Here is a 25,841-nt window from a genome sequence, read left to right as displayed (position 1 = left end):
AGCCTTCGCGCAAGCGAGCCTCCAGGCTCTCCACGTCCAGGATGGGGCTTGCCTGGAATGCAGGAGCCAAATACACCATTTCCTTCTCGAGCTGTTTCAAGCTCGTCTTCGGGTCTCTCAGGAACCTCTTAATTTGCCCAGCGACGCTCCAGGGGAGCAGTGCTTTGAACCCCTTAGGGTGGGTGGGTCCAGGCAAAAAGTGTCGCCTGGCCCTATGCAGACACATGGACTCCCGTCCTCCGAACCCGTGAGCGCAGGGCCCACAGGCGGCGAGAGCTGCGCAAGCGCAGTCACCCTAGAGTCGCCTAGCTTCTCAGCCGGCGAGCCACTCCCTAACTTACGACAGCTGCGCAGGCGCAGGTTCTGGCAGCGTGGCTCAGCCCCGCCTTGGAGTCCGCTGGTCAGGCTTCCGCGCAGGCGCAGTCGGTGCTGGCTGGCACTGTCGGCCCCGCCCCCGAGCTCCGAAGCCTGAGCGCGCGGACCTCCGCCGCGCCGGCGCAGTGTGGTTCCGGCGGCGGCTCCGGCTCCTGGGCGCCCGTACAGCGGGTGGCAGGCGAGGTACGGTGCTGACGGGCCGCGGCGGCGGACCCGAGCTGTGGCGGCAGCACGGAGGCGCAGGCTGTATCCGAGGGTTCGGGGCCGGGCACCGCTAGTCCGGGGACGGCCCCTCCCGTGACGGTGCTGGTGATGCGGCAGGACGAGGCCGCGGCGGACGGCGCGCTGAGGCCGAGCCCGGCGGGGAACGAGGCGGCGCCGACGGCGGGTGCGGACGCCGAGGACGAGGCGGGGGACGATGACGCCGACCTGCTGGACACATCGGACCCCGCGGGCGGCGGCGAGAGTGCGGCCAGCCCCGAGGAGCTGGAGGACGACGGCGCCGAGGGCTGCGGCGCGGCGCGCAGGCGGGGCTCCAAGACCTGCACCTACGAGGGCTGCCGCGAGACCACCAGCCAGGTGGCCAAGCAGCGCAAGCCCTGGATGTGCAAGAAGCACCGCAACAAGATGTACAAGGACAAGTACAAGAAGAAGAAGAGCGACCAGGCGCTGGGCTCCGGCGGCCCCTCGGCGGCCAGCTCAGGCAGCGTCAAACTGGAGGTATGCTCCTCGTCCCCCTCCACCACCTCCGGGGGCCGGGGCAGGTGGGTGCGACCCCACTCTGCACAAACGTTGGGTCTGCCCACCTGTTCCCAAGGGGCTGGGCTCATCCTCCGGTGAGCTGACGGCAAGAGCCCTAGCTGAAGTTGGCACCACTTCCCAGTCCCTACCCTGTGGCGTCCTGCCTGTTTACATACCCTGTTCTTGCTGTTCCGTAGTGGCCTTCTTTCGTTTTGTTTTCTTAGGAACCCCTACTCCCACCCCGAGAAAAGTTGGATTGGCAGTGGGGTGGTTTGGGCTTGATCTAAGTCGCATGGGAGGATCTAAGCCGATGCTCTGCAATTGGGATTCTGCTGCTAGCTGTGTAGACTTCGGCCCCTTATACACCTCGCTTAAGTCTCAGCCCCCTGGTCTGGTGTATTAAAATAATGCCCAATTAGTGTTTGGTCAGATTTATTTTGCTCATGAAAATTATAAGTGGTGTGCATTTCAGTTCAAACTCCGCAAAATCCACCCAAATGTTAGGAGCTGTTTAAAACCAAGAAAATTTTGAAAAAAAGTGTGAAGACTCCTTATCACAAGAATTCCCTTTGGAAGGGGAATTCTAACATTTGTAGGAGTTTGGCCTACATGACTCAAAATTATTTCTACTACAAGCACCTTTGATTTTTGTGGTATTAACATTCTCCCTACACAGTGCAAAGCTTGGGGTTGTGAGGACATAGGGTTCTCTACAGTCAAGTAAGTCCTAGCCTTCCATGTACTGTGCACTTAAATGAAAGAGTTTTATAAATAAGAGTAGCTCTAGGGGGACTTAGAAGAAATTGTCTTTATTTTTGTGATATTAGAATCCTCTTTAATATTTTTTTTTAATAATTTGAGACTTAAAACTTGTAGGAATATTTTTATCACTTGCTATTCTTTTGCAATATTGAAAACAGCCTAGCAGCTTCAGTTTGAGATCTTAGACTAAAGAACCCAGGGTAGAAAGCCTGAAGAAAAGAGTTGTTTTACTTAGAATTAATTGGCAGCACTCTACCAAGAGGCTTTCCTAAAGTTTCACAGAAACTGAACAAAAAGGAAAAAGTCAAAACACATGTTCATTATCACTGAAATACCTGCTGTTGTGGATTACAATACTGAATTAAATGTTCTATTATTGATCCCAGGAAAGCACAGACAACATACTCTCCATTGTCAAACAAAGAACAGGATCTTTCGGGGATCGCCCTGCAAGGCCTACTCTTTTAGAGCAAGTCTTAAATCAGAAAAGACTGGTAAGTACTTGTCATTCTTCATCCTGTGTTGGTTGCCTGGGTGGTTACCCTCCCACCCCCTGGTATGGCACACGGGCTGCTTAACATCACGCTGAAAGCAGGAAGGAGATCACAGGTTCCGGGTCATGTCCAGAATAACCAGGGCAAGGCCCTTTTGATAGGCGCCTGGTTTCACTGGGGAGGTAGAGGTGAGTTTTTCCACCAGGTGTTACAGATAGCTCTTTTAAATGAGATTGTTGGTATCAGATGATAAGGAAGTATTATAGCCCTTTGGCTAAACTATTCTATTAACAGCAGGAATTCAACCAAAAGCCCATGCCTGGTTGACTTGCATCAGAAACACAGGCCTGGTGAGGCTCAGGTCCAGTGGGCCAAAAGGCAGATCTGGTCAGGTACAGGCCTGGTGGACTGGAAGGCAGGTGGAACGCTGGAAGGCCCAGTGGCAGGTGGGTGGGCTTTCCAGGGACTTCAAAGAGGAATTTTCAGGGAGGAGGGGAGCCCTCCCATCCCCAGAATAAATTACAAATCCCCGGCATTCGTGGTGGAAAGCTGGTGGTATCATGCAGCATACAACATGTTTATTTCATGTGAAAATCAGGGATTTATAAACCTTGAGCTATGGGAGGGGTTTCAAGGGAGAATGTGTTTGATTCGCTCCAGCTAGAAATGCTAGGAATACTTGATTTACATGTACTGTTACTGTACCTCATTTACATGCAGTAGAAACATCCTATCCCAGGAGAACATAGGGGATAATTATCCTGTGGGTGTCTGAAAATCTCCAGTTCAAGGTCATTGATTGAAAACAAAGACACCAAGACATCTTATTGTCATAGGGGGAGGTATCTCCAAAAATCCCCAGGTGCTTGGTGAGCAGGTTTCTTCTCAGGAAAGGGCTGGGCCTGTAATCTTCCCTGAAGGCTATGTGACCCTCCTACAGGATCTGGGTCTCCCAAGATCAGACGAAGAGAGATCCTCACTGAGAAAGGGTGTCTACTATTATAGACTGAGCTAGAGGCTCTCTGGAAACGTCGGACTTCAGCCTTACCCAGCAGAGTCCTATAGTGCTTTCTTGTAAAGTAGTTGTTAGTGGAACTGGTTTTCTTTGTAAGACTTTAAAAATCGTTCTTTGGCCATCAGAACTGCATGGTGCCTCATTACTGGACACACTGGAGTGTCCCCTACCCCTAGTACTGCATCAGAAGGAACGGTTGAGCCCTGTTTCTTCACTGACCAACCCTTGCCTGAGCAAGATAAGATTTTAAAACAGACTCTGAGTATATGGAATAGTATTGTAAGGGTCTCTGTTATAAAACTAATAAAAATTACCAGAAGTCAGTCAGGAAATGGACAATTGTTTGATAGATACTCGAATATTTGGATAATAATTTGAAGGAGAGAAAGACTCCAACTCATGATATACTTTCTATATAAGTTGTTTGGTAGAAATTTTTTAAAAATGAATTTAGATTTTTATCTCAGATTTTCTAAAGTGAGGCTTTATAATATTAAAGTATCACAAAAGATTTTAAACTTGACAATATAAAAAACATGTAGATGAAGGCAGTGCTGAAAATTGAACTACAGAGACATAGGAAAAATAAGTATGTGAAATATAAAAGATTGGTCAGTATGTTTGATGCTTTGTTATAAAAACATCCCAACACTTGAAAGGGCAAGGAGCATTGCTGTGGGTTGAAAGCCAGCCTGGCTATTATGTGAGACTACTCTCAAACAAAAAGTGGATATTTCTATTAATAATCATTTTCCCTCTTTTCTCTTTAAGTCATTACTAAGAAGTCCAGAAGTTGTCCAGTTTTTACAGAAACAGCAGCAGCTACTAAATCAACAAGTTTTGGAGCAAAGACAGCAGCAGTTACCAGGAGGAGCGGTGTGAGGGCTTATGAACTCTGCTGTGCTTTTTCTTACTGTAATGGATGGATGTGTCTTATAGTAAAGACAATGTCCTGCTAATCGGCTATTGGTGGTACACACCTGGAGTTCCTGCACTTGGAAGACTGAGCCAAGAGGCTCCCAAGTTCAAAGCCAGCCTGGGCTACATAGCAAGTTCCTTTCTCAAAAGTGAGACGGAGAGAATCTTATAGAAAAAATATTTTCCTTTAAATGTGCGTGTGTGTTTAAGGATAAATAAGTATTTCATTTTTGCATTTAATACTTTCATATCACTTTAAGTTTGAAAAAAATATCACCTTTACATTTTTTAATGTTTTTCTTCAGTTGTTCTTACTGAAGCTAATGAGGCAGTTACTTTCTGTGGAAGTCATAAAGTTAATAGGAATCTCAAATTACCTAGCACCATGATTCTCATGTGGAGGCACCTGGAAAGGAATTGTGTTTTGGGTTATCATAATTACCTTGAACATAGTTAGGCTGTAGTGAGGGGCCAAGAATTTTAACATTCTGCAATCTGTGATATTGCACCAACTAAATGTTACCTTGCCATTAATGCGCCTCTGCTGCGCTCATGACCTGAGGTCACCACAAGGTCAGGTCCTCGTAATAATTTTTCTCTCTAGTTAAACTGGAGCTGTGAAAACTAAGCATGTTAACATAAGCATGAGGAAGGTGGTCAACTGATCTCTTCATGTAGAGAGATGCATTGATGTTGGTCCCTCTGTTGGCAGTGTCATCTTTAAAGCACGTCATCTCCTCAGTTGAATTTGTAAACAGTTCAGGTATACTCAGCCCAACAAGGCCAGGACAGAATTGTCTTACAGTCATTCTTAATGTTCTTCACAAAGGAGATCCTGAAGATAGAGTAACACTCAGCATCTTGTCAGTGATTTTCAAAATTGAACACTTATTCCCACGTACTGTTAAAGGAATGGTGGATTATCTGGGTACGTTTTTGTACTTTATTCTAGAAAAACTTTAAAAAGGCAAAAATACTGTAAGATACTGAATCAAATGTCAAGAGAGTATATCCATGAGTTACTTAATAAATGTGTCAAGGAAACTGCAGAAATGTCAGTTGGTTGATTCTTACACTCTGAAATGTATATGATGTTAAACTCGTAGCTATGATAAGTACTCACAGGGTTGCAGATACAGCTTAGCCCTAGAGCGCCTGCCTGGCATGTGCAAGGCCCTCGGCTCACCCCCCCCCTCCCAGCTTTACACCATGACAAAAAGTACAGGAAAAGAGTGTTTTCCTTTATTTTGTGTTCTACACTTGTGTATCTGAAAAAAAAAACAAACTTATGCCAAAATTATTTGTTAAAAGTTCAGCTGTTGGCCTTTGAGTTGTGTGCTGTACTTTTTTAGTTGCTCGCCACTGGCTGTAGAGCACTTTACTTAGTATTTGGTACTGTACATATGTATTGAGAACCTTATTGTTTCTCTAGACTTGCATGCCTGTCCACTCTGCCACACGTGTCCTAGCAGAGCTGTGGATTTGTGCAACCCATTCACAGTGACAGTGTCACGTTGCACTCTCAAAATGTTGGCCCTCCCTGTCAGAACCTTTCGTAGCCCAGCTTACACTGCTTCAGATACACAGGAAGTAGGAAAGTGTGACATGAAAGGGGATTAGATTTGTTTTAAGAACTTGGAGGTGGCCTAAGTACTTGTTAAGTCCTGGAGTAGATCACTGAGGGGCTCAAAATCTTTCTCTAGGATATTAAGAATAAAGTAGATAACCATTCATGAAGTTAGAGAGGAATTAGGATAGTTTCTACTATAAATCATTGCCTGTCACATTGGAAATTTTTGTCTGCTTAAAACCTGTCGGTAAGGTTTTTGCGTTAGAGTACATGCAGTTTCTCCATACTTTCCCGTTCTATATACTGATGGCTTTTGACAGCAATTGTAGCTTCGTCAACCAATAGGTTTTTATTTACCTATTCCTTAATTCAGTATTAACTGACATGGGACTTGTTTTAGCCATTATAGAGCAGAAGCCTTAAGACAGCCTCTGAAGGTTTTGAACATTGAAACATATTTTTAGACTGCTATCCAGTTACCAGAGTAACAAGCCGAGCCTAGCCTGCTCAGTAAATCTGAGGTAAATTAAAGGTTTGTGGTCTGATCTGTGTTGTACCGTCTGATAGCCAGACATGCCAATGAGGCTGTGACATAAACTAACCATACCTAGCCCAGCTAAGCATTGTTTAGATGTGCAAAACCACCCTATTGATCTGTCATTTGGAAACCTGTTACTAAAGGCTTAGGATTAAAGGCCACAGAGTTCAAAGTGATCTAGTTGTTTGTGTTACAGTAAGTAGCTGGGTACACTTAGTTGTTACAGCTGTGTACAGCTGTTTTCACTGGATGGCAGATTTTAAAATTGGTGAAGCCAATCAGAGAAGACAGTGAAGACAATACATAGTAAACTCTCAGCCTGCAAGAAATAGATGTGATTATGGATGGGGCAAATGTGGAGGGAAATGCACCCAGACCCCATGAGCTACAAAAAGATGATGTACTTTCCTCTAGCGCCTCCAGAATCCACATGCCAGCATCTTGACATTGGTACAGGGAGACTAATTTCAGACTTGGACCTTTCAGAACTCTGGAATAATATTATCTTATTGCACATTTTTTAAATAGCAGCAAGGTGCGAGGGCTCAACCCATCAGGCTCCATGTACAGCCTGCCTAGAAAGATTAAGTTGTTTTGTCTTCTGATAGAATGTTTGCTTGCACACCAAGCCACTAAACCACAAGGTAAAATAGTTTTAACTGTAAGAGGCTGGATTACTTGGCACCCCCCCCCCATTATTCTAGAACAGAATACTGACTGTGTCACCTCTGTCCCTTCCCAAGGCTTTCTGAACCCCAACCAAGGCTTAGAATCAGTGAGACAAGTTGGGGCAGGGAAAACAAACAGGAGCTTGCAAACAATTCACAGTCATCTGCATTTCACAAGCTTCTCTTGGAAAACATTTTAATCAAACATTTCATGGCATATGAAAAATAAATGATTTAGTGAAAGTTTCCTTACATAGCCAGGTATTTTTAATCATAACATGCTTAAAATCTTCATACATACATGTTCCTTGCCTGACATGGTTGTAGAGTTGCTAAGGTAGGGTGTTCAAATGATGATGTTTTGCAAATTCACTTTGTACTTCCAATAACTTCACGGAAAAAAAAAAAAAGGTTTATTGAGTTGTGGCCTAGTTCTAATATGGGGAGCAGCAGTTGACAACCTCTAAAATTTCTGCAAAGTATGCCAATTATTCCAAGATGTCTTTTAAAAAACGTATTAACCAATCACGGTAGCAAATGCCTGTAATCACCACAGTCGGGAGGCAGATGCAGTCAGATCTCTGAATTCAAGGCCAGACTGGTCCTGGCAAGTCCAGGACAGCCAAGGCTACATACACAAAAACCCTGTCTTGAAAAAAAACCAAAACAAACAAAAGTACCACCAAAGTTTTTACGGCATGAAGAATTCTTTAAAATCCTATTTCCTAAGGACAGTTTATGATTAAACATCTTAAGGAGCCACAGATCATACATACAGAATTGTTTCTAGAGTTTGAAAGAAAAGCCAAAAGGTGTACCATTGCCATATTAATTCACTTTTAATGAATTAAAAGTGTGTGTCACTTGCAGGACAGAAGGCTAGGCTGCTGAGAACCAAAGCCTTCTCTCGGTATGTTTTATATTCCTTTCAGCTTTTCCTTAACATATGTGAGGGTTACCTTCCCTTGTACAGTTTGGCTGTGGAATCCTAGCACATAAGACTGTGGAATGCACGGTATATTTTACTTTATTTAATATATACACTAAATATCTGGAGCATATTCAGAGTTAAGCAGGAGCTTGAGGTCCAGCAGGCATTATACAATGCTTTCACTACTATTCTTTCTACTGTTGTTATAGGGGTAACTCGGTCCTTAGAAGACAATGAAAGAGTATTCTAAATGCTAGGTAGTTTGCTACTTTTGCTGACTGTATAGCAAAACACCGAAGTGTGTATGCTAATAGGTGATGTCTTAATTCTGAAAGGGCTGTTAACATCATCTAGCTTAAACAAACTGATCATGTCTTATTTTTGTTAAAACTCACACAAATACTGACTTGTATATGGTGATAAACATCCTGGGTCTTGTGGGCAGGCCAGATTGGTGCAGTTCTCCATTACATGATCCTGCCCAGAGCAACTCAAGCCACACGTCTGTGACCTACCCACTTTCCTCTTCATCCTGTAAAACAACACTGTGCAACATAGTTTTACTTGTCTGTTTCATGGAATGATTGCCACGGGGTCAGAGGAATCTGAAGTCAAGCATTACATTATGATTTTTTTTCAACCCCTTAGCAGCCAAGGGGGAAAAACCTGATTAAAATGTGACTATGTTACATGAGCAGAGGCTTACATCTCTTCAATGCTAACTTCTCTGATGATACATAGGAACCTATGTCATGATTCCTTTCTCAAAGGTATCAGGTACTTAGATATTTTGTCTAATTTCTTAACACTGCAAGGAAGTCCAAGTTGTTTTGTTTTTTAGGCTTCTGCTTTTGTTTTGTCTTGCTTTGAGACAGGGTTCCCATGTAACCTTCACTGTCATGGAACACATTATGTAGACACAGCCAGCCTTGAAATCATGGAGACCCACCTGCCTCTGCCACCCTAGCTCTGAAATTGAAGGCATGCACCTCACCTGGAAGCTCCTGCTTCTCAATAGTTCCATAAAGCTACATCCTGCCAGAGGATGCATAGCCTCTTGTGAGATGCTCAAAAGGCTGTTAGAAACCGGGGCCAAATGCTTTGTAGCCTTGGGTGGGTACTCAAATGCCACATGAATGGCCTTCCAAGGAAGAGGCTGGGAGAATTATCAGAAAAATAGGGATGCAAGGAGGTGAGATTTATAAGAACTTAATTAGTACTTATACAAACATAAATTAACCTAATTGTTCTGAGGAGAATTTCAATATAGTAACAACTAAGAACTTGATTACATTATTTTTCAAGCTGAAGGAAATTCACATGTATGGATTTTAAAGGTTCTGAGATCCAAGGTCTGTGCAGATGGTTTACTGTTAGAATTACAGTTCCATGGAGGTGGGGACTGCCTCTAATAAACATTTGATTACACAGCACCTGCCACTGTACCTGGTGCACATAAATGCACAAGACCGACTTAAGGAATCAACGAGCTTGGGTTTTTCTAGACTCTTAAGTGGGCTCTAGGTTTTAGTGCGAGATGTAATGAGTTTTCTGATCTGTATATATGATATATGATAGGGTTTTTTAATATAGGTTTTATAGATACAGTAGACACTGGCTTTTCACATGATCGTTTCTATCTTAAATACAATTGAATGGGAAACAAATGCATGTGCATTGTTATGTGGACTAGATTAAACAAAGGAAATTCAGACTAGGGGAGCTCTATCCTTTAAAGCTTAAATGTCATCTTAAATGATGTGCTTCTCAAAGGGCACGAAGCAAACTTAACAAGCAATGGGATGATTAATGAGTGGCATGTACCTTGATGTCTAGAGGAAATTTCCCTTTATCATCCAAAGGAGGAAATAACAAGCTTTAATAATAAATACATGCACACTGATAGATGCATGTATATATACGGAAGGTATTTTTAAAGATGCTTTATTTTTTTCATTACCACCGTTTCCTCAAAAATGTAGGGCATATGAAACATTCCTGCTTCACTTGGGAAGCTACATCCATGTATTTCATAGCTTTAGAAGAGGCTGCCAGATGTAAGCAGGTGATAAACAACACATGTGCCAGGTTAACTAATACATAAATAAGATCCTGTGATGTCTCCAAGTCTTTGCTGTCGTTTTAATCATCTGTGATTAACTGAGACATGTCACCAGGAGGAAAGATGTGGTAATGAATGGGTGAGCCTTGTAGGCTCCAGTAGGGGCATGTTCGAAAGGGCGGGTAGGCAGGGGATGTTCTTCCCGACCTTCCAGCCTACAGCTTCATCGCTGCACGAGGCGTGCGCACAGTGTACGCAGGGAAGGTAGCCATCCCATCCGAAAGGTCAGACAGGAGGAACCAGAAGACTAGAACCTGACTTCTATAGTGGAAGCAGGAGCCCCCTGTGTTCCCGGACTGAATTTTAGACTAACCCTGCCACTTAGAATTATGGCTCTACTTAGGCCTTTTTCCCTTATTAGCTTGATTTTTCCTTCTTTTTTAAACAGTGGTAGGTCGAAGCAACACGATTCTAGGCTTCACAGTTTTTCCCTTTCCAATCACAGTTTAAATCTGTTTAAACGTACCTGACATTGCAAAGTACCCAGCTATGCATATTTCAACTTCAGAGATAAAGTTTCTGTGGCTTATCTCACAGATCACTGAACAAGCTTGGTTTACTTTCTTAACATTCACATTGCAAGTGAGAGCTTTGAAACTATGTAGGTTTGGTTGGGTTTTGCTCTAGTGCTCCTTTTTTTTTTTACCCCTATGTAAGCAGCTTTGTGTTTTTGTTAGGGGGCACAACATTCTGTATAGCAACAAGCTAACTTGGATTAGGGCCTTGGGTTCTGCCAATGCCCTTCACACACTGTTTTCCCCTCTCAGAAAAGACATGGCTTCTAATTATAACATTGGCCTGGGAAACATGCTTCTTCAGCCACACGGCACTAGCCCCAGGTTAACTAGATAGCACAAAACAAATGGTGATAAAAGTGTGAATAATATACATTGTATGTATTTACATCTGCATCCAAAAACTTCCGTTTGTGGCAGGTTGCACTGATAGAAGCCACTGCCTGCATCTAGTCTGTGGAAGTGTAGCTGACGACATGACTGTTAAGATACTGAAGAAATAGGGTTATGTGGGGAGCCCATCTGAGTTAGAACTTTGTCCAACCACTGCAGTGGTCCATGAAGATGAATCTCAATCCAGCAGGGGGTGCTTGTGACATCCTGGCGATGATACTCGGCTCCCCAGCCCTGCAGAGGAAGAAAAGAGCCCAGACTGAACTGTGCTGCTTTTGCCAGAGGCCAAAAGGCAGAGCACAGAGGATGCAGGTCTATGTTCTTCCTGTGAGAAGTCAATGCCTCAGCGGAGCAGATACCTCAGAGGGGCCCAGGTCAGGCAAGGTGTTCTCTGTTAGCTCATTTACACCTATTTAGTGGTGGTCTGGGGCTCTACATCACATGGGAGAGGCTGTCAAGTCATCTCTCCTTTACAGGGGAAGAGGCGCAACCTCATGTTCCACTCTTCATGTGGAAGCCTGTGTCTGCACAAAACTGTTGCTCATTGAAGAACAGAGATCAGGTCTGAAAGTTGCAAAGATCAGGAACTCTGGATTTGGAGGGTGGAATGTCTGAACTTAGAGTTTATTACTCTTCTACCTCAGGTTCACTCAGAAATTTCCCATTTATCTCCACTGATAGGAGAGACAGATACTAAAATGACAGGAGATAGATAGATGGATAGATAGATAGATAGATAGATAGATAGATAGATAGATAGATAGATATACATAAATGGTAGATGGTCATATTATTTCTAGTATGTTATTCAGCAATGGAAAGTTACTTAAACTTTAAGGGGAGATTCCAGACTATGTTATTGACAATCATGATTCCCCAGAGTTGTTTAAAAACTTTTAACACAGGAGCACAGGGGCTAGAGAGAATCCTCATTGGTTAGAGCATTGGCCTCACAGGGCACCAACGCTCATAGTACACAGACACAGATGCAGGCAAACACATACACATAAAAACATAAGTCTCAGCCAGGCTCTGTGGCTCATGCCTATAATCCCAGAACTCAGAGAGGCAGAGGCAGGCAGATCTCTGTGCATTCCAGGCTAGCCTGGTCTACAAAGCGAGTCCAGTACAGCCAAGGCTATACAGAGAAATCCTGTCTCAAAAAACCAAAACCAACCAAACAAAAAGCAAAACAAAACAAAAATAATAATAAGTCTCTTTTTTATCACTTAACTCTTTTTTTCAGCTTAACCACACTGCCTGGTCACTCATGGTCATCACCCTCTGTGGGCTGGTGATATCTTCTCGCAGTTGCCTGTTCCCCAGATCTCCTTCCTTTCTGATTTTCCCAGAAACCTCTGCAGGAGCCTCCAACCCTTTGACTTTCAACTTGACCTTGTCATCAAAAAATTTTACACTCGAGAGCTGCACACTTGAACCATCAAAGGTCCCAGTGATATCCTACAATGTTTTAAGTAGATCATATTCATAGCTGTCATCGCTTGCATAAGCCAAGAAGCTATACGTCAGACATGCCTGCATCTAACTCCTCTACCACCCACATTTTTTGTAGGGAGAAAAAATGAAAGTATCAGAGACAAAGTTTCAACCATACCATTTGGGCATGGTGGCACACGCCTATAATCCCAGCACTTGGGAGGCAGAGGCAGGTAGGCAGATCTCTGAGTTCGAGGCCATCCTGGTTTATAAAATGAGTCCAGGACAGTCAAGGTTACACAGAGAAACCTCGTATCGAAAAACCAATATGTATACTATATATTATATATTTTATATTCTTTATATATATTATATATATATTTAACCATACCTGCACCCACTTATACAGCTCTACCCACTGATGCATTCATGGGCCATTCTCAGGCTCGCATAGTGGCTACTTCTCTCTTCCCTCTAGTGTTGAGTCAGGAGCTCAGTTCTAGGATCACAGCCTTCTGTGTGTCAGTTCAGACCCATGATCCCACCCAAACACACGGAGCTAAACAAGGGCCATTAGGAGCTAAACAAATTAATTAAGGATTTTGACAGCTCTGCCATAGCTCTCCTTCATTCAGCCAGTCAACAACTGTTTATTGAGCAGCTGCCAATGGTAGGCCAGGGGCTGTTGTGGGTGTTGGGATGATGAATTTTTGGTTATTCATAGGCCTCTGAGAGATAGGCAGTAAGCAACAAGTGAATGGGATGAGTCAAGCAAAGGAAAAGAGAGGGGACTGGAGGGGAGGCAGGGGAGGCCTCACGGAAGCAGTGTGTGCCAGCAAAGGAGCTAAACAAGGGTCTAAATAAGGGCCATTCCCAACTTACATCTCCAGCTCTGCCTACTCTCTCCAAACAGACACTTCGAGCTCTGCCACTCAGCATCTGCTTGTAAATGTGACCGATGGACAGTGACAGCTGCTGTAACTTACTTGCAGCCTTATTTGCTCACCTCACCCACTTACATCTTTTCCATCCTGGTGGAATGCAACCTGTGTCACTTCTAGCTCTCTTCCCTCACCACCCAACCAAACCTGCCTTATGACTGGGAGTCCTCCACTTCCCACAGCTCTGCCGGTGCTCCTCTGGTAGAAGAGAGCCTTATTCTCTACTGTTTTATTTTATGGCTATAGGTGTTTTGCTTGCTTGGATATCTATGTGTGTGCATTCAAGCACACACACAGATTCCCTGGAACTGGAGTTTCAGAGGGCCCTGAGCCACCACATGGATACTGGGAATTGAACCCAGGTCCTCTGCAATAGCTTACCACCTCACCTGCAGCATACCTTTTCTCCACTTAGCAGCCAGAATGACCCTTTAAAGATAGAACGAAGCTGGATGTGGTGGTATATACCTGCAACCCGAGCAGGAGAGAGAATGAAGCAGGAAGATGCAGAGTTCAAGGCCAGCTTGGGAAAGCCTCATAGTGTCATGGTGCTGAACTCTACTGAGCTCTCAGGAAATGCTCCCATTTGATTAGCCCCACACACAAGGCTGCAGTCACCCGCCCAGTCTGCTTCCCTTCCATATCCTGGCTCATAGGTGCCACGGGATTCTGAGCTTGCTTTTCTCTCAGACTCTACTGCTTTCTACCTTGAGGACACAGGACCTCCAGGTCTCTGCTGGCACACACTGCTTCCGTGAGGCCTCCCCTGCCTCCCCTCCAGTCCCCTCTCTTTTCCTTTGCTTGACTCATCCCACTCACTTGTTGCTTACTGCCTATCTCTCAGAGGCCTATGAATAACCAAAAATTCATCATCCCAACACCCACAACAGCCCCTGGCCTACCACTGGCAGCTGCTCAATAAAGAGTTGTTGACTGGCTGAATGAAGGAGAGCTATGGCAGAGCTGTCAAAATCCTTAAAGATGATCTGGCTTTCACTTAAAATGGTCACCACCAGTGTCTAGTCATCTGAAAAAAAAGTAATCATTGACAGTTTTTATTTTGTTTAAGTCCTTGCAGGGCTGGTAATGGATCTCGGTCCTTGCCTAGCCTGTGCAAGGACATAAATTCCTGCTTTACCATCTCAGGGAGGAAGGATGGGAAGGAGGTTGGGGAAGCCCATAATAGGAATAGCAGTCTGTTTTCTATGCATTAAAGTTCATACCTTTATTCATTTGTTGGGTATCTATGAAACATTTAGTTGATTTGGGAAATAATCCCATTTCTATGCATGCTTGTATTACAGTAACTACTTATACCCACAGCTCATCCTCATTAAAAGACATGGACCTGGGAAAAATAACTGTTCCACTCAAGAAACAGTTCAGTAGTGGCAAGCTAATGCCCTCTTCTGGCTCCAAAGCAACAGTGCACCTGGAAATTTTCCAGGGCTTTCCTTTCTACTTTGAATGTCAAAGACAGAATAAAGCAATTTTATCCTCATGAAAAAGGTGTCTTTAGGAAAAAAAAAAAAAATTGTCATTAGACAAAAGGATTATATTTACAATAAAGGACCTCCAAACTGTCAAATGAAAAATTGTATATTAAACAACTTTAATGAATATTCTGCAAAAAGAATGAAGCATAGAAACTCTAGGTGTCCACTTGTAGCTCTTACTTTATGCATTGTGCTCATCTTTTCCACAGGCTGACCTGTATACTTATTAAAGTCGACATTTTTAAATGTTAAAAAGAAGACATTTTTAATTGAAAACTATACACGTTGATTCTTACTTTTAAAATAATTATTAAAATTATCAATATGATAAAATAAATTTGGGTATAGAAAAATAGGGCAATTGCTGATCATGGTAGCCAGCTTTAAATGGCTAATAAAACTCACTTTAAGGCTGGGAATGTAGCTCAGTAGAGGGCCTTCCCTAACTCAGTTCATGACACCCTGGGTTTCATCACCAGCACGGCTTTTAAAAATGTCTTGTGGAAGAGTTGGAAGGAGCTAGAGAGGACAAGAAGTCCACAAGAAGACCAACAGAGTCAACTAGCCTAGGTCCATGGGGGCTCACAGAGACTGAAGCACTAACCAAAGAGCAGGCATGGATGAACCTAAGCCCCTACACATATGTACCTGATGGGCAGCTTGGTCTTCATGTGGGTCCTCTAGCAAGTGGGGCTGGGGATGTCTTGGACATGGACACAATTACCTACTTTTGGATCACTTTCCCCTAGCTGGGCTGCCTTGTCTGGCCTCAGTGGAAGGGGATGTGCTTAGTCCTGGTGCCACTTGATGTCCTGGGATGGGTTGGTATGGGGGTTGGTATGAGGGAGAATGGAGGAAGGGAATGGGACAAGGAGGAGAGGATGGAAGGGGCTCTCATTGGGATGTAAAGTGAATAAATAAATTAATTAGTGAGAAAAATAGGAAAGTGAGCCCTGGAGAGATGGCTCTGCAGTTAACAGCACTGGCTGCTCTTACAACATCCGAATAGCAGCATGCAACTATCTCAAACTCCAGTTCCAAGGGATCTGACTCCCTCTTCTGGCCTTTTTAGGCACTGCATGCGCAAAGAAAAAAGCCACACACATAAAATAAAAATAAATTTAAAAGAAAATGTAAGAGCTTGGGAGAAAGCCATGCCCCTTCCATAGGGGCATTTGTGCCACTGTGAAACTGTTATAGACACCACAGAGTTTGATAAGCAGGTCCAGATTTTTAAATGTCAGATTGATTTCCCTGACTTATCCACATCTGACTAAATATTTCTATCCCACTTTATGCCAACACTGATTAGTGCTGTTTTCCTACATTTGCCTGGCAGCCTTCCCAACTGAATGAATCTTATTCATTCACTGGGTGACAGCAGAGCCTGGCTAGGTGAAGGAAGGGGATCTGCAGCACTTGATCCTGTCGCCCCTGCACCTTCAACCTGGAAAACAGTCACACTGCCACTTAAATCGGGTTTCCTTCCTATGGGAAAATGCAACATTTTCCTATAGTTGTGAAGTAAGTCAGTTCTTGCTTATACCTTCTTATAAACTGTTTCCTCCAAGGGGTTCTTGTTGCTAGCTACAGTGCTACACACCTTCAATACCAGAAGGCAGAGGCATAGGGATCTCTGCGAGTTTCTAAGTTAGCCTGGTCTATGCAATGAAGCTTCCAGAGAAGCCAGGCTACATATAGTGAGACAGAGGACATATATATGTGTGTGTGTATGTATATATTTATGTACATAACTATATATACATAGATATATATGTATACTATATATATAAATATGTATACTATATATACATAAATATATATTATATATATTATATATATATAATTAGAGAGAGGAGAAAGAGAGAGAGAGGCATTAGAGAGCCAATCAATATTTTAATATGGAGCAGTGAGGTTCATGAATCCCTCCACTCCTGACTGAAGACAGCTGATGGTTTTCAGGGAGAGTCACTTTTCTTCGAGAGTGTGGCCCCTGGTAGGTTGACCTCAACCTCACTAGTTTCCTTGGGTGGGATATATACGCTCAGGAATATATGGGCAGTGGAAGTTGGACTAGGTGATATTTTAAAAATAGGACAATAATCATTACATCTTCTAAAAAGAAAAGACGAAGTTACTCTCCACCTGAACTGGCTGAGTTAGGCCCAGAGAGCATCTCGTGCTTTCTTCCCCTTTCCCACGTCAATACCTTCACAAAGCTCATCCGAATCGTGCACATCTTGGTCAGCTCATACACAACTTCAAAGCCGTGGTGCACTGACTGGGCGAGCAGCTGGGCAAAGAGCTGGTTGTTGAAGACCTTGAGGCTGCAGCCGCTGGGGATCTTGCAGACAGTGGCTGGGTGAAAGCCGTGCTGATAGTTGCAGTTCCGGCTCTGGACAAAGATGCTGCTGTCGCTCACGCACTCCGCGTATACCTCGCCCCCGACGTAGTACAAGTGCACGCCTGTGGACACAAAAAACCGTGCTCTTCCTACTCTGCTTTCTTCTCAGCGACTCAAGCACCTCAAGATATGGGACCCTCTACAGTCAGGTTAAGTCCAGCATCATCGCTGGTCATAGAAGAGAACATGCAAGTGACCCAAATACCCGCTTGCTTTCTTTGTCCTCTCCTACAAACCCATTAAAAACCCAACCCCGAGGGCTGGAGACGCGGCGCCACTCTCAGCACCCAAACTCCAGCTCACCACCGTGTGTAACTCCAGTGTCAGAGGAACTGCCGCCCTCTTCTGGCCTCCATGGGCGCTGCATGCACATGGTATCCATACACACATACAGGCAAAACTGCCACATACATAAAATAAAGAAAAAATAAAACAAAATAAACCCAAATGGCCATTCTTAAAAACAGAGTCAGTAGTGCTCCCATCACTTTTGACCTCACTCACTTCAAAATAAGTTTCCATGATACCTAGATTAAAATAAAAAAAACCTCATGCAAAACAAAACCTTACAAAGTCTTTCACACCCACAAATAAACAAAATGTTATAAAGACGAGGCCCAGCTAACATTGTGTAAATGTTACTGAGATCCACACCTTACACCGACTCAAGGGCTTGAAGAATCTTCCCAACAGTTATAAGTCTATTCTTTGGCTCACACCTTCAAGGCCAGCACTCGGAGGGCAGAGGCAGGTGTGTTTGAGACCAGCCTGGCCTACATAGTGTTCAGGCCAGCCAGGGCTGCACAGTGAGACCCTGACTTAAAACTAAAATATTTCTGAGTAGAGGCTTCAAAGACGGATTTCCTTTCAGAGGCCATGACTTACCCCTACACATCACGCGTGTGCGCATGAGAACAGGGACACTCTCACCACACTCCCACACACGGTCATGTGAACACATAAGCAACAAGCAGCCTTTGATAAGTTCACCTAACATTCCTAGGATGACATTTCAGAAAGGAATAAATAATGTGTGGCACACACGCACAACCAAGTTTTATTCGGCTGTTAAAAGCATACACGGATGGAACTAGAGATGGTTAGAAATAAGCCAGACTCAAACACAACTCCTCTTCCTCTCTCCCCATTGTCTTCCCTCCCCGACAGCCTCCTTCTCTCTTCTTAATTGCCCTCAGCTCTCTTCTGTTTTCTTTCATGCTGGGCCTCAGCATGAAAGAAACCCACAACTCAGGCCCTGGTGACCTGGAGGAACTGGAAGGATGTCTCTGATTGGCTGGCACACAGTGCCTCTGCTGGACCCTCACCAAGCAAAGCCAGTGCTGCCTCCCCTGACCATGCTGGTGCACAGTGGGAGGGGGTGTGATTGACAGTGATTGACAGTGGTGGGACATTCGATTGTAGAGTTGAGCACAACCCTGAGAGGTGATCTTGACACTGACACAGGGTTCAAAGACACTATATTGGCCTGCAAGATAAGACAAATGAAGTCACGTGACTATGTGACTCCCGGAAATGCTGCCATCTAGGGCCAGCCTGCTGGCTGGATTCTGCCCTTCACCTGATATTCAGAGCAGGCTCATGTGTTCAGCCCTGGGCTCTGCTCCTTCCTCGAGTGGCCCACCTTCCCTCTCTCTCCTCTGCCAACTTGTGTTGTGCTTGCTGATAAGGCTTTAATCTGAATGAAAACCACCCCCTAAACACACACAGACCAGGGTCAGATGACAAAATTCTTAGCTATTGTAAGCAATAGGTTCCGGGAGGATTAGACACTTGAAGGTCATTTCATTCAAATACCCACTAAACCTGCAGTAGCCCAGCTCTGGCTGTTACCACCAGCTTCCAGGTCTGCGGAGGTTAGGGAGCATGCAACTGGGTCTCTGTGGTCCTCCTCTGCAGTGGCGGATAGCACACACTGGCGAGAAACTGCTGACAGGCAGAGGCGGGGCAGCGTCCCACGCTGCTCTCAAGTGCAGGGAACCCACATGGAGGGGCCACCACGAGAGGCAGAGGCCAAGATGCCACTGCAGCTCAGAGAACCCTGCTGCCTCCCCACCGTCCTTGAAGTACATCCTCACCCCTCCCGGGAGCTTGCACTTGGCATTGCTCTGGCCTCCGCTGCCTTTTCCTCTGCAGAGCTTGTCCAAAGCTGGCGAATTGTGAAGATTGTCTGTACAGTCTTGGACAGTGGTGAACAGGCTGCTCTGAGCTCAACTCTACAAATGAATGTCCCACCACTGTCAATCACACACTGGCCTGCTCCTCCTGAGCCACCTCTCTCTCGTTACTGCTTCAGGATGTCCGAAGCCCTGCACAGCCTGTGTCCTACACCGTCCGCACAAGAGCAAGAGGCCCACTAGAGGAAACTTGTCTGATACAGGCAAGGGGTCTAACACCCTGATGGCCTAGCATGCATGAGGCCCTGCATAAAAGAGCAACAATGAAAAAAAACATTGTTGAAAAAAGTTTCAACATTGAAAAAAGTCAACCAGAAACCCACCATCCAGAAACAATCACGGTAACCTCCGCTATACGTCTTCAAGTCTTATTAATTAATTAATTAATTAATTAAGTGTTTTTTAGTCATGGTCTCATGTAGCTCATGCTAGCCTCAGATTTTCTCTGTAGATAAAGATGACCTTGAACTTGCAATTCTCTGATCTCTACTGCCCAAGTGTTAGGATTACAGGCATGTACCATCAAGCCTAACAGTTAAAGGAAGTTGTTGTTGTTTTAACTTTAAAAAGATTTATTTATACACATGAGCACACTATTTGCATGTATGACTGCATACCAGAAGAGGACATCAGATCACGTTATAGATGGTTGTGAGCCACCATGTGGTCACTGGGAATTGAATTCAGGACCTCTGGAAGAGTAGCCAGAGCTCTTAACAGCTGAGCCATCTCTCCAGCCTCCTTTAAAGGCAGTTAAAAAAAAAAAATGAGAATATATTCTGTAAAATGTTTTAAGTCTTTTTTCATTTAGTAATATATTGTGAATATTTTCTTATGACATATTCTGCAGTGTCAAAATCAATTGTTGCCATTGGATAACATCTTATTCTGATATTTTTTAAGGATTTACCTTTTAAAAAGAAAAGATGCTAAGTGAGCACTCTACCGTTTGTGCTAATCCCCTGGAGAAGACAGGGAACAGGACAGGAGCCTACCACAGATGGCCTCCAAAAGACTCTGATTGAGGTATAGAAATAGAGGCTGAGACTCACAGCCAAACTTTGGGTAGAATGCACAGAATTTTATGAAAGAAGGGAGAGGTAGAAAGACATGGAGAGGACAGAAGCTCCAAAAGAAGACCAGCAGAGACCAAAAAAACAAAACAAAACAAAAAAAAAAACAAAAAAAAACCTGGGCCCTGAAGAGAATGATACTCCAACCAAGGACAATACATGGAGAGGACCTAAAAACCCGGCTCAGATGTAGCCCATAGACTCAGTCCCCAAGTGGGTTCCCTAGTAAGGAGAACAGGAACTGTCTCTGGCATGAACTCAGTGGCAGGCTCTCTGGTCACCTCCCCCTGAGGGGGGGAGCAGCCTTACCAGGTAACAGAGGAAGACAATGCAATCAGTCCTGATGAGATCTGATAGACTAGGGTCAGATGGAAGAGGAAGAGGACCTCCCCTATCAGTGGACTGAGGGAGGGACATGGGAGGAGAAGAGGGAGATAGGGTGAAACCAGGAGGGGACAAGGAAGGGGGCCACAACTGGGATACAAATTGAATAAATTATAATAAATGATAATAAAAAATAAAAATATATAACAAGAGAAAGAAGAAAGGATGCCTTACAAGGGGCTAGAGAGAAGGCTCAATAATTAAGAGCACTGGCTGCTCTTGCAGAGGACCTGGGTTCAGGTCACAACACCCATTCAGTGGCTCCCAACCATCTGTAACTCCAGGTTCAGGGGGTCTGACACCTTCTTCTGGCCTCTGTGGGCGCCAGGCATGAACATGGTACAAATACATATATGTAGGTGCTCACATGCAAAAAATAAATCTTAAAATGTGTGTATATAAAATAATAATATAATAATATTATACTAATATAATAATAATAAATATTTCCATTGAATAACCTCATCCTGCCTTCATATTTCTTATGGGTTTTATTTGTTGGTTTTTGTAGATAGGGCCTTATGTAGTCCAGGCTGACCAGCCTCCTGCCTCTCCCTTCCAAATAGAATTACAGGCCTGTGCCACCACTTTTGGTCCTTTGCGATATCATGTCTTCACAGCACTCACCCAGGCCACCCCTGAAGATAGTCTACTGGCTTCAGAGACTAAGAGACCCACCAAGAGCCCATGTCCCTCTCCAAGGATGATCCTATGCCTGGGGGGCTTCCCATGGGCTACTTGATCAATGTTTAGCCGGTTTCCATTAGCCCAGAAGCAGCAATGGGGACATGCTGGGCTGGTTCTCACCCTTTCCAATGTGCCTCCTGGTGTTCTCTATTGTTGAGTTTCTGTTTACATTTGAAAGAAGCCCAAGACAGAACCTATTCCTGTTATTGGAGGGGTCAGTGAAGCCATCTATGAGCACGCTCCGGGAGGATGCCTGGAAAGTCTCTCCAACCCGGTTGTTTAGTTCGTAGTAGGCGACTGAGCACCAGTGCTGGGGTTCCTCATAGCAAACTGGTCGAAAGTCTGAAAGAAAACAAGAGAGAAGATACCCCATCATTGTCACCTCTGGGCTCTGAAGCTCATGATCCCAACAGGAAGCAGAGATGAACACTCCAGGAAGTTAGCTGTAAGACCAGGTTCATGCTCCTTTACAATCCTTCAAACACGCATGTTTAACAAAAGCTGACTTGGGCTAGCTCATTTGTTTATTGCAGCCATGAGTCTAGGCAATGGTCCTTGCCAATTTCCCACAGCTAGGGCATCTGCAAACACGTTTGTTTACAGATGACATGTAAGGAGGGTCCAGGGAAAAGACAAGTAAGCACAGGTAAGAGTGTAGTGGCAGGTCACCAGACAAATATGGCAGCCTGCTGTTACAGAACTGAACTTAATCCCCATGTCAAAAAGTATAATTCTGCAATAAAGTAATGATTAAAAATACAATAGTTTGAATATGATAACAAACCAAGTTGATAGCATCAGATGAATTTTATTTAAGAGAAAAAAATCTGTATAGACAGGATCACATTCTCTATGGAACACACAGATATCTACTTACATATAACATAGGTGCATTTTAAAGAGAGCTGGCTCACCAGCTTTGCTAGGGTCTGTCCACAGATGGAAAGGAGGACAAAGAACATCATCCTGTTGGTGTAGCCTGGATGAATCCAGCCAATAGAGGAGATTTTCAACTAGACAGGTGTGTGTTATGCAAACACATTATCTTATAGTACAATTATCCCGTCCTTTACCCAATGGCCCTAATACTACGTTTCAAACACATGCATGGAAAGCTTTTTATGCGATAAGTAATGAGTGAGCAGTCAGCTCTGGCTCTCTGTTGGCCGCAGAGGAGAGAGTGACGTAATACAAGGTGACACATGTGAACAAGGATGCGTAAGGATCATGTTAGGGGAAAACACTGAAGACTCTTGGAAGGAAGATGGTCCTCTTTATCTTACCACATCGCATAAGTCCTTTGAGAGCAATGAAAAACTTTGTTAATCTCTTAATTCTTTCTCAGCAACCTAGGGCAAGTCTCGTATATAGTGAGTGTTTATGAATATCCATTAAGTAAGTGGACTTTGTGAATAAAAGAGTGAGGCAAATCATAACTGCGGGTGCCGGCTGTATGTACGTAGGCCTTAGGTTCTAACTGTGGCTACCAGCTCTAGGTATGCAGCCCGAAGGGCATTTTTAGCTCCAGATATTATTAATCTCACACTGAGGAGGCTCCTGGAAAGCTCTTGTTTGGTCCTCTCTGGCCAGCTTCACAGATGTCAGAGCACATGCTTCATGGAGAAGCCTTAGAGCAGTGGTTCTCAACCTTCCTCATGCTATGACCCTTTAATACAGTTCCCCATGTTGTGGTGGTTCTCCAATTGTAAAATTGTTTCATAGCTACCTCATTACTGTAATGTTGCTACTGTTACAAATCATAATGTAAATGTCTGCTATACAGGATATCTGGTGTGTGACCCCTAGGGGGGGTTAGATGCCTGTGGGTCGAGACCCCTGTGAGTAAGGGTGCCTGCACTAGAGCGTCTTCCTCTTGGATAGGCTTTTTCAGGCTAGCAGGAAGCTCCCGAAGAACCTTCAGCTGCCATCTTGGCTTCAGGGCTGAGAGAGGATGTACTAGCTGGAGTTGGGGCCTAGTTCTCTACCTCCCTAAGGTCATGAACATGGTTTTTGGAGCATAAGACACCTTTAGATTGTTCAAAGAGGCAAGCAAACAAAGGCCTAACCTTAATTCTCCTTATGGCCTGCTCTTGGGCCTAATCTCAGTTAGTTAGTTAGTTAGTTAGTTAGTTAGTTAGTTAGTTAGTTAGTTAGTTAGTCAGTCAGTCAGTCAGTCATTGTGTGTGCATGGTGTGCATGTGGAGGTCAGAGGACAACTTTGTGGAGTCCATTTTCTCCTTCCATCTCTGGGGATATAACTGAGGTTGATAGACTTATGTAGCAAGTGCCTTTACTCACTGAGCTATGAAGCCAGCCAGCCTTTTCTCTTAGTATTTAAATTTTAATTTTTTTATTTGTTATACAACAATATATTAATATTACTTCTGCACTCAGCAAAGTGGCATGTGCCTGCAACTCCAGTACTGAGGAAACTGAAGCAAGAGAATGGAGGGTTCAGGACCAGCCTGTGTAAAAGCAGAACATGTATCAAAACAAACAAACAAACAAACAAACAAACAAACAAACAAACAAACAAAGGAATAATCACATATTTTATAAATGTCCAGGGAAGGTGTTAAATTCTATTTTGTTTCTGAAAGAGGCCTGGGTTCAAAAATATGTATCTGCAGTTCTACTCCACAGTGGATCCAATCCTGGTCATTGATGGTGGTGGTGGTGGTGGTGGTGGTGGTGGTGGTGGTGTGTGTGATGGTGTGTGGTGGTTCATAGATGGCTCTGTAAACGGAAAGGCACCATAGACATGCTGGATCAACAACCACACTTCTGACCATCCACGTGGGTTCCATTTCCCACAGACTCACCTGAGTGTTGATAAGGACTGTCTGACTCAGAAGGGCTTCCTGGGGAGTGAGGGTAGCTGGTGGAGCACGGAGACTGCGGGTACGCGTGGCCTGGCGAGGAGGGTGGCGCAGGACAGAGAGACTGCTGGAAAGAGTCTGGGTAGGTGGCATTGTGTGGCATGAGGGGTTCGCTGTGCAGGGAGGCACTTCGGAACTTGGCCAGGAGGCTGAGCTGGGGGTTGTACTCACTGTGTCTCGGTACGAGCACTGGAGGCAGAACTAGGAACAAGAGAAGGACAGAAGGCACACTGAGCTTGGCTCAGAAGAGTGGACAGAGGATATTTCCCCTTGGCTGTTTGTGATAGGACTGTTTTTCCTCCACCAGCCCCCTCTCCACAGGTTGTGTTCATAGAAAACTCTACACAAAGATGTTATCTCGAGCCATGAAGAGCCCCGTGGGCTATGCTCAGTCACCCTCCCTCCTTCTTGCCACCTGCATCTTAAGCAAACCGTCCAAATCAGTGATCAAATTCAGGAGGCTCCATGCACTCCCACCTTGGTACCTATCTGTTGGCATCTTGCTTCAATCCTGCCAATCAAGTCCTTTTAAAAAGTGGCATAGTTGGTTCCAAATGCTTGCAACAAAACCCCAGGTGAGGCCCAGAATACTTTCCATTAAAGACCACACTGAATTATTTAGATGATGAGCCTCAATTTTAGACTTGTTGCAGCTGAGGAAATATTCTGGGTCCTTACCACAATGGTCTAAAAGCTAGAGACCAAAAGCTATCAAGTAAAATACAAGTGGTAAGTGAAGAAATGACTACAAGATCAGAAATAACATGAAAAGCTATCAATTAAATCTGTTCATGTTAGTGGGTCCCTCCTGGCCTTCCTCCACCTCCCCAGTACTAATTAGAGATGGAACCCACAGGCCTCATACATGCTAAACAAGTGCTCTACCACCAAGCCACGCCCAGCCCTCTTGTCACCTAAAATAGGGTCTCACTGTGTAACCTGAGCAAGCTGGCCTTCTACCGAGTGCACAAGACAGGCAGGCACTGAGCTTGTATCCTCTTGTCTCAGCCTCTGAATAGATGGGGTTAGAGGCCTGTGCCAGCCGGGTTCACACTCATTAATAACAAATATGAGTAGCAGCTACTTATGGAGTCTGTCAGGCAGCCTGCTTCCTTTCTGAATTACTCAGAAAAGTGTAACTCTTCTGTTTTCTTTCCTGACTTGAAGGGCATGGCTTTCCCTCTTGCTGCTTTCCACCTTCCTCCTCTGGGACACTCCCAAGATGGACTACCTTCTCTGTTGCTTTTCACTCAAACTTTGTCTAAGACAACTGGCCTTTCTTCTAAATCAGTTCCTAAATTAT

The 25,841-nt window shown here is 44.4% G+C and overlaps 2 protein-coding genes across 2 annotated transcripts in view; one reads left to right on the top strand and one right to left on the bottom strand.

Moving 5' to 3' along the window:
• The first annotated feature begins 467 nt into the window (after window positions 1-467).
• Window positions 468-5,358, top strand: Rfxap (regulatory factor X associated protein). The gene is made up of 3 exons (XM_055596703.1): window positions 468-1,095; window positions 2,265-2,372; window positions 4,159-5,358. Exons 1-3 carry the CDS (start codon window positions 688-690, stop codon window positions 4,267-4,269), a joined length of 627 nt encoding a protein of 208 aa, XP_055452678.1. The 5' UTR covers window positions 468-687; the 3' UTR covers window positions 4,270-5,358.
• A 1,897-nt stretch (window positions 5,359-7,255) lies between these two features.
• Smad9 (SMAD family member 9) overlaps window positions 7,256-25,841 on the bottom strand; it is a 46,398-nt gene continuing 27,812 nt past the window's right edge. Inside the window, exons 3-6 of the mRNA XM_055596885.1 lie at window positions 24,482-24,739; window positions 21,780-22,001; window positions 17,126-17,382; window positions 7,256-11,276 (exon numbers count right to left, since the gene is read on the bottom strand). Of these exons, the coding sequence (XP_055452860.1) occupies window positions 11,133-11,276; window positions 17,126-17,382; window positions 21,780-22,001; window positions 24,482-24,739 (881 nt within the window). The 3' untranslated portion in view covers window positions 7,256-11,132. The remainder of the gene's footprint in view (window positions 11,277-17,125; window positions 17,383-21,779; window positions 22,002-24,481; window positions 24,740-25,841) is intronic.

Source organism: Psammomys obesus, unplaced genomic scaffold (genome assembly GCF_907164565.1).
Source record: "Psammomys obesus unplaced genomic scaffold, mPsaObe1.curated_primary_1811, whole genome shotgun sequence".
Lineage (NCBI taxonomy): Eukaryota > Metazoa > Chordata > Mammalia > Rodentia > Muridae > Psammomys > Psammomys obesus.
Note: the sequence above shows the minus strand (reverse complement) of the source record. Positions and strands in the feature narration are given on the sequence as shown.